The sequence below is a fragment of the Tricharina praecox genome, assembly GCF_024521635.1.
Source record: "Tricharina praecox strain CBS 144465 chromosome Unknown BZA05scaffold_4, whole genome shotgun sequence".
In the NCBI taxonomy this organism is placed as follows: domain Eukaryota; kingdom Fungi; phylum Ascomycota; class Pezizomycetes; order Pezizales; family Pyronemataceae; genus Tricharina; species Tricharina praecox.
In genome coordinates this window covers 1,077,098-1,089,633 of record NW_026250406.1, presented here as the reverse complement: position 1 = coordinate 1,089,633, position 12,536 = coordinate 1,077,098, and the positions used below count along the sequence as shown (strand labels likewise).

Genomic DNA, 12,536 nt, shown 5'->3' with positions numbered 1-12,536 from the left:
CACCCATTGCCACCATCGCCAACAGCCGCACATAACACCAAAATATGCCAGGTCGCTTAAAATCCTCGTCGCCGGACGCAACGGATTGCTCATCGGATGCAGCAGACGCCTCACCAACGCCCACACTCTCCACAGCCGCGGAGTCTCCAAAAACACCCACGCCCTCGACGCCTCCACCGTCCGTGCCTGACCTCGCGCGTACCCCACCTCCACCCGCGCCACAGCGCGCACCACCCATGACGCCAGAACGCACCCGCCTCACCCTCATCCGCAATCGCCGCCTTCACTACCTCTCATCAACCCCGACCTACTTCACTGCGCCCGACCTCGAGCTCGCCGATCCACTCCTCTACGACCGCTTAATCCGACAATACATGACACCGGCGGAACGCGAAGCACAAGGGCGTGCGCGGGGTTGGTCGGGAGTTCTCGAAGCGGATCTCACTCGCGCTGAGGCGAAGGTTGCCGCTCTCGCGGACAGCGACACCAGTGTGCCTGTCGAGGCCAGGGCGGAGACGGCGTCCGGAGAGGTGGTGTCCACCCGGGAGGAGGGCGAGCAGCTGTGGCGTGAGACGATGACACTACGGTTTCTCGAGGGGAGGGACCCCGACGTTGATTACGTGACGATCGATGAGAGCGAGGATTGGGATGACCAGGAGACGGAGAGAAGGGAGGCAGAGGAGATGTGGTTCGATGCTGAGACTCCAAGCGCCGTCACGAGCGATACAGGGGTGCTAGATTATTGATCGGGCGTGGGGTTTACATTTGTATCTGAGATTTGGGTTTACCGGAGTTTGATTGCCTTTCGAGTTTCACGAAGTGTATGTATGATGGCAACGGTCAGGATGACTTGAAACGTTACACATTCGGGGATCTATTTCCCCCAGAGCCCCACTGTTGCTATCCGGCATTCTGCACTCTTGAACCTTGTCATGACAAGAGAGCTAGTGACTGACGATGATGATATCACCGTTAGACATACTTTGTCACTCGAAGTGAGCAGTAAAACACGCCCCGAATTTACGTGGAGACCAATGTGATAGCAGAAAACGGACTCTAGGAAAGCATCGAACAACTGCCTCACAATTGAGCCTGATCCCGCCCAGTCTCTTGAAGCGGGGCATCACGAGAGGAACTAGATCCCGGAATGTATGGATAGAGACACGCATGGGCAAGCACCATGTGTACCGACTACAGCGCAAGCAGTTCACGGGACTAGCAGTAACAGAGGCCGTCAAGGCTGGGGCATGTTGTTTATCGGCTTAAGACCGAATACCTATACTTACGGAGCCTTCTTTACGTGGGACTGGAGAGAGAGCAAGGACACTTGTTGGTGGTGCGACCTCCGCAAGATTTGCGTGGAGTACAACTAGATCAGGCGCTGGGCCGGCGGTTAGGATAAATTCGAAGAAACGAGAAATCGTTGTCCAGCTATCTGAGCTATCTACAGATAAAAGGCGTAGCCCAGCTATACTTGAATTTTCAAGGCATGAGTATCGGAAGTAAATCCCAAGGGGGGAAGAAGGAGAAGGGAGAGCGAGCCGTCGGGCGTGGAGGTCAATGAGGAGGAAGAACACAGGTAAACATTCCATTATGATTTCTTTGGTCCGCCGGGAACTCACATTACGTCCTCGGCCCCTCCTCCGCGCCGTGGGTATCCGGTGCAGATGTATGAAGGATACGTAGCCGAGACGAGACGAGGATTGCCGCATATTTTGAGGGGGGAGGGACGAGGAAATGCTGCTCTTTGGCTGGATTGGATGGCAGATAGGGCTAACGCATGCGGAATCACTCGGCACTCGGCACTGGGCGGTGGATTGGGGGATGGAAGTGGGGGTTCGAGATGGAGATGATTGGAATGCGACTATTGGCAGGCGTTGCTCACTCTCCGCAGGGCCGGAACAGGCCGTCCATTGACTCTACCAGTGGCTGTCTAACTCCAAGGGCCGTGATTCCAAGCTCACTTCTCCAAGGCTATGATTCCAAGCCCAAGCTCAATTCTCCAAGCAGGTTCTCCGCAGCACAGCATCAGCGCACTCCAAGCTCTACTCTCAAACACGCACCTCGCACTTCCATCTTCGAATCTCCGAGTACCAGCAAATCCGAATTGACATCCTAACCGACAGTCTTCCAATGCTGTAGCCTGTAGCGGTTTTCCATCTCACAGCCTCTGGGGGGGGTCGTATGGATTTGTGGTACATAGCGGCAATAGTGGTCGCTGTAGTGTGTGGGTAATGGGGAGAGTGCTTCACAAGTTCTCACTTGCATTCCGCGGAATATTTGGAAAAACAGTAAACTCCTCTTGCTCCGTACGGAGCGCGGCCGACGTCTATTAAGTTCCCTCAGGATTGAGAAGCACTCGTTAGCGAGCGAGATTATGTGCGTGATAAGTACCTCGCATGCCATCCCATCGGGCGCGCACCAGCCAGAATGTACAGTCCGTGTCGATTTCGTCCGCATTCGTCGAGGTGGGCCTGGCACATACCCTAACTATGGACAGGAACGATCTGATATGTAGGCTGAATGCGAGCACCTACTCTACATACGATGAAACAACAAAACACAAAAACGAAAAACAAAGTTCGCGTTGGAACTTGGATGATCCACCCGCGCGGTTTGTGCAGTTGCAACGCCGGCAAATACGTACCCCTCACGTGAACCCTGAATGGGAATAAGCAACCCTGATTGAGGCCCCAAGCTCCACGCTATTGCCTTCTGCACGACGACAACCACGCTACTATAATGGCACCTCGCAGTCCCCACTACCCCTCGCCATAACTTTAGATAGTTACAGCGGCAACATTTCTCGTCAACGCTGATGAAGCGGTGGGGTGGGCTACTAGTACCCATTGAAGTCAGAAGAGCACGGCGTATACTTGGAATATTGTACACAGAGGACTACGCGGGCTTGAGTATCGCCAAAAACCCGGAAGAAAGGGCCGAAGATTGTCTTTATTCCCCAGTCCTCTTCACCACGGGCGAACGGGCAGAGACGGCTGTACTTGTCTTGTCGCTTCGGCGCCGATGAATCATGAATCCCGAGGCCATCAAGAGGGAGGTTGGTATACTTCGACGGCGACGATGGTATCCCGTTTGCAACTAGGTATCGGCAAACCCCGGTTCGCAGTGCTGCAGGATACCTATTCGCCCACTGCCTTCGCTCTCCCATTGGTAGAAGTTTCGGTGTTTCACTACGTTCTCTCAGGTCCCCGAACCGAAGGCTCGATGCTCACGAGTTTGGTATATCGCTGTTTGTACGGGACAGTGTTCGACATAGTCCAGTCCGTCCGTCCTGAGCCTCGGACTGGACTGGACTGTATCTTGGCAGTCCGTCCGGGAGCGGTGTTCGGACGGACTGTGCTTCGATTGTATAGGTAGTGCTATCACTATCGCCACGACCACTGATAGTAGAAGAGAGAGGGACTCGTCACTCGATCGTCCGTGAGATGGATCGTCGGTCCAAGAAGTACCGGTACTACATAGAAAGGAGACCTGTTCGAAAGCCAAGACGCTCCCACGATATGTAGAGATCTATGGGACCGATGACCAATGGGGGACGCGATACTATCGAAAGTGCTAGAACCGTCGGAAGTGCTGAAACCGAATAGTTCGCGCGGCAACGCACCCAACGATGGAGGTTGAATCCGCGCGTATGTAGAACCGTATGTTCGGAAAGCGCTAGTAACGTATGGACCATGGTACACGCGGTACTGGTACATGCCTAGAGCTGGTGGAGTAATCCGTGGGGGTCGACGATCTCCAACTGTCAACTACCTAGGTGGCTCGCGTGTAATGTCTTGTCCTGACCACTGACAGCCTGCACCAGTACGGTCGGTAGACATACATGGCCATTTCGAGAGTATATAGGTCTATTGGGCTGGGTTGGGGTCCGCATACCGACGCCTTCGATGCCGTGGTCCCGGAGGAAGTGCTGGGTGCTGGGTCCTATGTACCTACTAGGCACAGTGGATCCGTAGCCCGGTAGCCGGCCATGATCTAGCACTCGTCCGGCAATGGACGCGTCTCCAGGTCCGCCGAAATAGTGGCATCTCTTCCTTTCCTTTCCAAATATAGTACCTATCACTCCCCCATGGTGCCGGTGCGTGCAGCGTGCTGCGGAAGTGAAATTTGTTATTCACTAAGTATCACTCGCTCGAGTGACGAGTTGCTTGATTGAACTAAAAAACAAAAAAACAAAACAAAAGCAGAAGTTGTAACTTGTAACTTGTCCACGCGTCTCCGGAGTACGCAGTACGGTAGGGGGTCACGAGTGTCTGGATGATGTTTTGTGGGAGGTAGTACCTATTATACATACTAGGTATACCTAATAGACAAGTAATGTAGGTATCACGTTCAATGATGAATAAGGCCAATACTGAATAGTACATGGAGTTGAGGGGACGGTTACCATATACTGCAAACGGATCGTGACTTTGATGCAGCCACTAGTTAGAGTAGCCAGGCACAGACAAGTTACTCTAATAGGGGTTTAAGGACAGGTATCTACCAGATGCCAGTTCCTTACGAATCTTCCGGCAGCGCAAACTACCTATTCCAGAGCACCCGGGTACTAATTAGCACTGCTTATTTCTCACGTGACCACCGTACCCATCGATTAACCGACCAATGCAGTAATGCAGCTGACTGGGAGGACCCAGGGGAGGATGGCCGACTCAACTTAACTCAACTCGACTCGACTCGACTCGACTCGACCCAACTCGATTCGAAGTGAGGAGCGAGGAGGGCTCAGGGAGGAGGTAAAATACGGTAATCGGTGATTAGATCTGGATCTGGAGGTGAACTCTGGTGAACTCTGCGCAAAAGTGAAAGTGACATCTGTTAGCAGTGCTTCCGGTCCGAGCGGGCGAGACTTGCATAGGTGGGTATTGAGAGACCTCCGACGGGTACGGGCAACTGGTGAGACCGATTGAATTGACTAGAATGCAACAAGAAAATCAAGCAGCCTGTGTTCTTCGGGCCGAACAGCCTCAAAGTATCTCCGCGATGTTGAACTAATAATGCCTGATGGTGGTGATAATGTCTATGCCTCGCGTGTTCTAGGGGCCAACCGACTAGACGAACATGAAAGTAGCAACAGAGGAGGAGGACATTTCAACGTTGAGGCAACCGCATCGGGTCTGGCCTCCCGAGTCCCACAGTGGGTATTTAGGGTACATACGGTACGAATAACCTCCAAAGTTCACTAGGAATTACTAGAGTTACTATGTAGAGTTACTAGAGTTACTACTATCGAGGTTCTGCACCGCCCGTCTTACATAGGTCGTCACAGCAACGGAGGGTTGCAGGGGTGGTGCAGGGGCGGGTGTCGGGATTAAAGTCAAGCACATCCTCGAGGCTATGGACGAGGCTGACGACGCCGGGCAAAGTATGCACAGGAAAAATTGGGCGTAACCCCTGTCCGTCCTATGCTCCCAAGACGTAAACAAACTACCTGATTGAGAATTCAGCCACAACTCATGTCAGAGGCTCCTGTGGTGCGCGCGCGGAGGTACAGAGAGAGAACTCCCACAACCATCACTATCAAGACTTCAGTTCAATATGGACTCTATTACGTCGTTCGCATCAAATCAAATTCCCTACGGTCGCTACAAATGGGGGGTTTTTTCTCTGGTGAACGGTTGATTTGCGTGTCGTAGCGTCGCGGTGTCACGGCATCACCGTGGGTTGTTGGTTGTGGCTTTGGCTGGTTATGGGTCGCCTCGCCCCGCCACCCGACTGACTTTTTGGGGGTTTGGATGGGTTATGCAATGCCAAGAACGAAACGTTATGACGGGCGCTGCAGAACCTCGTTTAAATTTTGTTCGCACTTGTTCTGAAAAATAGGACGGAGTTTAAGTAAGACGGGAGGTGCAGAACCTCGATACTAGTAGTAGAGCGTGTGCACGCAATGGCGATGTGCATATGCTGGCCTGCCTGCCTGCTTGCCTGCTTGCTTGCTTGCTTGTTACAGCGCTTACGCAGGGGAGTTGAGCTGAGTGAGTGCGTACTCTACATACGAAGGGGGTGGTTCCCCTCTCCTCTCACAGCTACATACGGTACCGTACCGTATTCTAGAGTGAGTGGTTAGTTAGTGGAAATGAATGACATCGAATGCATGCGGGTGCGGGCATTGCCTGCTGGTATGTACTCTACATAATAATCCGCTCCACAACTCCACAAACTCCACTCGTTGCTCGTTGCTCGTTCTGCCCTACCTACCAAAGGTACCGTACCTACCATCTGTACGTACTCTACCTAGAGTACACGCCTACGTTGTCATCACGTCGCTCGAGCTTTGGAACGATGCTTACTCTACCTATGTTGGAAGGGCAGCCAGCCAACCAGACTTTACTTTAGACTTGTTTTCTTCTTTCTTTTATTATTTCTTCTTTTTTCTCTTTCGGTAGAAGTTTCGGTACCTAGAGCAGCGGAACCGTGCTTTTTCCTTTTTTCCTTTTTTCCTTCACTTTCCCTCCCTCCTGTGTTTCTTTGCTTTGTCCGCCTGTGCAGTGTGCGCCGGCGGTTCCGTTGCGAGACGGCGCGCGCGATGTGTGGTGGTGGTGGTGCCGTGGTGGTGCCGTGGTGGAGGTGGAGTAGGATTGCCAGCAGAAGCAGCAGCAGAAGCAGCAGCAGAAGCAGCAGCAGAAGCAGCAGCAGAAGCAGCAGCAGAAGCAGCAGCAGAAGCAGCAGCAGAAGCAGCAGCAGAAGCAGCAGAAGCAGAAGCAGAAGTGTGAAGGAAGGGTGACGTGCGGCTTCCAGAACAACGTTGCGGTCTCGTCTCGGCTGCACGAGTAGAGTACGGTAGAGTGGAGTACGGTAGAGTGGAGTACGGTAGAGTAACTGCAGTGCAGCAAAGCACAGTCAGTCCGGATCGATATCGCGAGTCGCGACAAACTTGAAATAGGTACTCTAGCTTTTCGAGAGGAGAAGTTAGAAGTTAGAAGTTATGCATAGAACAGACGACGGGTACGATGAGCACGATGAGCCTGAAGAGCCTGAAGAGCATGAAGAGCATGAAGAGTACGAAGAGCCTAGAGGGCAGTAATCGTGTGCGCCAACCGTGCTGCTAGAAGATTAGAGTACGATAGTTTGTGTCTTTCTAGATGCTGATAAGTTTAACAACTTTATGTACTACATACCGCCAGCTTCATCGGCCTACCGAAGGTGTCGATACTGGTAGTTGAAATTTGAGTACCGAAGTTGCCCTTACCGGTGCCAAGACCGCCGACGAATGGCGGTGGTGGTGGCGGCGGTGGTGGATATTCGTGATGAAGATGAGCTGCAGACAAGACGGACTTTAGCCACAGGGCATGAACCGACAGCACTTGGGCATCGCCGACAGCGAGGGCGGCGGCGTGGCGGCCATCTCTCACTCCCGGCAGCCCTACTGTGGTTACTATCTCCAACCATGGGACCCAGGCCATCTCGAGTCTCAGCCACACCTAGAGTAGGTACTCTACTCTACTAGTGTCCGTTCCCACGGAATCCATAGGTGCTCAAAGCCCTCTCCCTCACCCGCGCCACTCACATTTTCGTAGTGCACCGAAGAATGTCAACAGCGCCACCTCAGAAGGTGATCAGATACGCGATGGTGGATCTGCAGCTCTGCTGGCTTGACCAGTCACCAAGCCTCCACCCCCCGAAAGGCCCCCTCGGTGCACCGGTGCAACAGTGCATCGGCCCCCACCAAGAAGACGTCAAGACGTCAAGATCGGCCTCTTGGAAAGGTCAAAGGCGCATCATAGACACTCGTTAGAGAGCGAATCCCGAAGAATTGGAGAGCGTGCTGCCGACGAAGGTGAGGTGTCGGAGACGATCGAGACGAGGGATGGCGTTGTGGTCGTGCGCAAAGCGCATGGACGGTTTGTTACGGGGCTAGGGTTCTGCTGCTTGCTCTATGGTACGGTGTACCACCTATGATGGGTTGCGTCTCAATCGAACCTCCAGAACCCGTTGAGCATAGCCACTAGAGTAGATGCATCGGGGGGTAACACTTCTTTGTGGGTTATACGCACTCACTCACTCGTCAGCACACGCACACGCACTCGTACGGACCACGGTGACGATATGTACATAGGGAACGGTTACGTCGATAGTGCTTCTCGCTCTATGCTTATGTGACTCCTCACCGACGACGACGACGCAAGGAAGGGTTAAGCTTCTACTGTACTGCTAGTGTATAGTACTCTATCTCACAGAAGCCCTCAGCACTCTGTTTGGCTTACTCTACTGCCATACTGGAGTACCTAGATCCCCCCACCCCCCACCGATGGCATACTCTCCGTTTCGTTTGGTAGCTGCATGGAAGGGGGGATATGCATACCTTGATGGAGCCTGGACAACTGCCTACTCCGACTGTGGACAGAGATGGAACGGAACTTGGATGCGGACGAGAGGTTATTTGCGGATTGGGCATCATCGCGTTGGGGAGGGGGCAGTTGGATGGAACAAGGGAGAAAGAAAGCGAGGGAACAAGGGCAGAAAGAAAGAAGACTCGAGTCTCGATTGTCGATTCTCGAAGGCTGCAGAAGAAACAACAACAACAAGAGAAAGAAGAAAGAATGAGGGAAGAAAGAAACTCGGCGCCTCTTGCTCGCCTGGCCTTTCTCAACCATACCTACCGGAGTGTGCACACACGCCCTCGCAACACACACACTCGCATATGCACACATACTCTCTTCTCACGACCTTGCCTACCTGCCTCATCCATTCGGCCATCGTCCAGTCCATCCCATTTGGACGGGCCCCTCGAGCCTGACTGTCTTCCTGCCCTGCCCCTCCCCACCACCCACCCCCCATTCACCCCATCACCCCATCGCCCCCATCGCCCCCTTCCAACCTTCCACCCTTCCACCACCCCATTCACTCATATCCATTCCCTTTGGACACTCTACACACCCTGATCATCTGGTAGCATACCATAGAGTTAGTAGTCACTTCATCCTAACTGCTTCCCATACATACCACCGAGCACACCCCCTCGCTCCCCAGTCGCTCTCTCGCTCGTCCAAAGGCGCCAACCCCAACCCACCACCTACCACACCTACCACCCCCAACCCATCACCCACCTCCCACCACCCCAACCCACCACACACCCTCCCCCATCGCAGGCCACCATCTCCCACCACGGCCATCTCCTCCTCCCTTCTACGTCTCGTTTGTTCCTTGTCGCCCTTCTTCGATAGTCAGTCCCCTCTGTCTCCCTCCACCTCCTCTCCTCCTCCACATCCTGCACCACCTCCTCCTGCTCCACACACCAACCCCAAAAACCCTCCGGCGCCCGCACTTCTCCCCACATTTACACCTCCGAAATCTACGGCTCACGGCCCAGCACCATTAGGAGCGCGCTCTCGGACTCCGTCGATAGACTCTGCTCGGTGTCGCGAAATCGCAGTTGAACTTTATTGGAAGAAAGAAAGAAAAGAAAGAAAGAAAAGAAAGAAAGAAAAAAAATAGGCCCCCTAGCACCAGAAGCATCAGCATCATCATCGTCAGCGAAACCCATCTGCTTGTACAGGCATTAATCAATCGTCCGTTCCCACTCTGCGCCGCATCGCAACCGCACCGCAACCGCATCAACCAACCAACCCGTCCACATCCAAAACCCCAAACCCAACAAATCCCTCCCACACGCCTACCTGCCCGTTCGCCTTCGAAATCGCCGCGCGCATCGATCGCTTTCTCTTCGGATCCTTTGTCCACTCGACTTCTCTTCGTCACGAGGATCATCTTTTCCCCTTGTCGCATCCGTCTCCGCTGTCGCGCACTCCCGGTTGCTGCTCTGCTCTCTTTGCGATCCATCGCTCACCCTACCCACTCGCTCGGTCGCTCTTCGCTCGCCATCTGATCTTTGCGCGCGTCACCAACCGCGATAAATTAAAAAAAAACACCGCCGCTGCTGGTCTCTGCGCTTCGCGACGAATTTCAAGTAAAGTTTTTTTCGACTACGGATCCGGTCCTGCCACGCGCATCTACTCGGTACTAGCCATCTTCTCTTTCTTTCCGTGACTGTAAGTCTTTGTTCCACCGCATTTTGGGCGTAGGAGGAGTCTGGGTGTGTGTGTGCGTGCGTGCGGTTTATCTCACAAGACTGCAGTTTTCCCCCTCGGTTACGGCCTTCGTTATCGGCATCAAAACAACAGTAACAACGACAACGCCATCCCTCCCCCCGCTATTCTCCCACCCGCGACAGCCTGCTAGTTTGAATCGCAAATAACCCGGAAGGCACCGCGGAAAAAAACGTGGAATTCTCTCGGGTTTTCGGGTCTCGATAGTACTCAGCGACACAAGCTTTGATCAACGCTCGTTATTTCTACTCGCGCAAAGATCTACTTGCGACAAATACCGGGTTCCGCGCGATCATCGGCTTCTTCAACCAAACCGGAAAAGAAAAGAAAAAATTACCGGAGAAAAAATAAATAAAGGCGTTTAAAACACCACTACACCGCTACTACAAATCATGCAAACCCCTCCAGGGGCATCCGGCATGGGTTCCTCACCCTCAAATCAACAATCTTCCATTCTCCAGAGTCTGAATTGGATGCCGGAATCGCTGGCGTTTTCACGTATGATGCCCGGCGGTGGTGACCACACTACCGCCCCACTGTCGGTCAGCAGCTCTGCGACACCGCGGCGCTACAGCCCGCCTTCGCCTGGAGCAAACGATCTGATGGACTTTTTTGGATCGCCTTCGAGGGAATGGAATGGTGTCAAGATCGATCGTCTGGCCGCCAGTGTTACGGCGAAGGAGGTCAAGACGATGTTCATCTTCAGCGTTGGATTTGAGGATGTCAGGATCATTCGAAGCGACCCGGCGGTAAAGGGTCCGTACTCGACCGACGCGTATGTGCGTCTCCAGAACGCGGAATGCGCACAGGAGGCCGAGCGACTGCTGAACGGCAAAGAGTTCAACGGACACAACATCACTGTCGCGATGGTCCCCAGGCCCACTCCATCCGAGATCGTTGCGATGGCAGCCTCTCTGGAGATGTTTGCACCCGACTTCACATCGCAGTCACCCTCGAGCTCGGATGGCCTGACTACCCCCGGCACCATCGGTACGAAGCCATTGAGCGAATATACAACTGTGGCTTCCCGTCACTTAACATCACCCATGGGTAACGGTCACACGGGCAACGGTGTGATCGGTAGGACCGACTCCGGTCTTGGCAACGACGTTTTCCCGAGCATGAACGGGATGGGGCGGGTCGGTGGAAACACCAACGGGAACGGGACCCCTGCGTCAGATGCCATGGTGGCTGCGTTGGACCGACTGAGTGTTAACGACCAGATGAACGGTGGCATGAACGGTCTTGGTGGCGCTAACGGTTACGAGAACGCCTTCCTGGCCGACAGTTATCTCGACAACATGGCCAATCTCCTTCCCAGCCGCGGAATGACGCTGGATCACGACTCCGGAGAGAATTACGACCCCTTATCCTTCGCGAGGCCTCGCCGGCAGACCAATCCCGCCCAGCCCACCACCAGCCGCTTTGGCGGCTTGCCACCACTCTCCACGGTCGGTGTGAATGGATATTCGCAGGCAGGGATCACATCGCCCCTCACCGCGCCCCCTGTTGCTGCGCCGGGATTAACTTCGCCAATGTCTGTCAACTCGCCAAACGGTTGGCCGGCCTCGGCGGTTAACAAGCAGTACTATGCCAACAACTTCCCCATCTCGCACCCTCCAGCCAATCCCGCCGACCAGAACCCTCCGTGCAACACCCTGTACGTTGGTAATCTTCCGGCGCAGACATCGGAGGACGAGTTGAAGGCAATGTTTTGCCGACAGCGTGGTTACAAGAGGATGTGTTTCCGCACGAAACCCCAGGGTCCCATGTGTTTCGTCGAATTCGAAGACACTCATTACGCCACCAAGGCTCTGACCGAGCTCTACGGGCGGGCGTTGTCCAACAGCACAAAGGGTGGTGTGCGGCTCAGTTTCTCCAAGAACCCTCTTGGCGTGCGTTCACACCCAACCGGCCCAGCCAATCCCGGTGCGCCGAAAGTGAACGGCTCCATCTCTGGAGCGAGCGGTGTTCCTTCCCATGGCTTCAATAGTCCAACCGTGCGTGCTCCACCGGGACTTCCGGCGCCATCCCGTCAGATGTCGTTGTCCACTCCAACTTCTAGCGACCCCACCGGTCCTCCACCCGGATTGTTCGGGAATGGCTCTTCGACGCCGCTGAGGGAACAGAACAGCATATTCGGCCGTGGCGGCATACTCGGTGGTTCGCAGCCCACGTCACGCTTGCCTCCCGGTATCCCAACCACCGGCTCGGCCTTTTACTCGGGAACCACGCCGGATCTCCGGTCACCATTGGACATGCGTTCTATCGGCGATGGATATTCTCCCGGACCGGGCGCTATAGGCACTAGATAGGAGGGGATTTGCATCGGCATTTGCGTGGGGAGTCACTTTCGCTACGTTGAAACATTTATTGCATCCTTCACGAGAAAACGATCACTGGCGTAACGGAACGGGGAACTAATTTCTTGGCTTTTTTGTTGGGTTTCTAAAGGACAGCATCACAAGT

At 54.1% G+C, this 12,536-nt stretch overlaps 3 protein-coding genes across 3 annotated transcripts; all 3 read left to right on the top strand.

Annotated features, from left to right (window-relative positions):
- Positions 1–44: 44 nt before the first annotated feature.
- Positions 45–746, top strand: BZA05DRAFT_442176 (uncharacterized protein; the record flags this gene model as incomplete). Its single annotated transcript, XM_051486727.1, has 1 exon — positions 45–746. One exon carries the CDS (start codon positions 45–47, stop codon positions 744–746), a length of 702 nt encoding a protein of 233 aa, XP_051342625.1.
- Positions 747–6,105: 5,359 nt separating this feature from the next.
- On the top strand, positions 6,106–6,574 carry BZA05DRAFT_388718 (uncharacterized protein). The gene has a single exon (XM_051482701.1). It carries the CDS (start codon positions 6,112–6,114, stop codon positions 6,355–6,357), a length of 246 nt encoding a protein of 81 aa, XP_051342624.1. The 5' UTR covers positions 6,106–6,111; the 3' UTR covers positions 6,358–6,574.
- A 3,912-nt stretch (positions 6,575–10,486) lies between these two features.
- Positions 10,487–12,382, top strand: BZA05DRAFT_416164 (uncharacterized protein; the record flags this gene model as incomplete). Its single annotated transcript, XM_051485365.1, has 1 exon — positions 10,487–12,382. One exon carries the CDS (start codon positions 10,487–10,489, stop codon positions 12,380–12,382), a length of 1,896 nt encoding a protein of 631 aa, XP_051342623.1.
- Between the last annotated feature and the right edge of the window lie 154 nt (positions 12,383–12,536).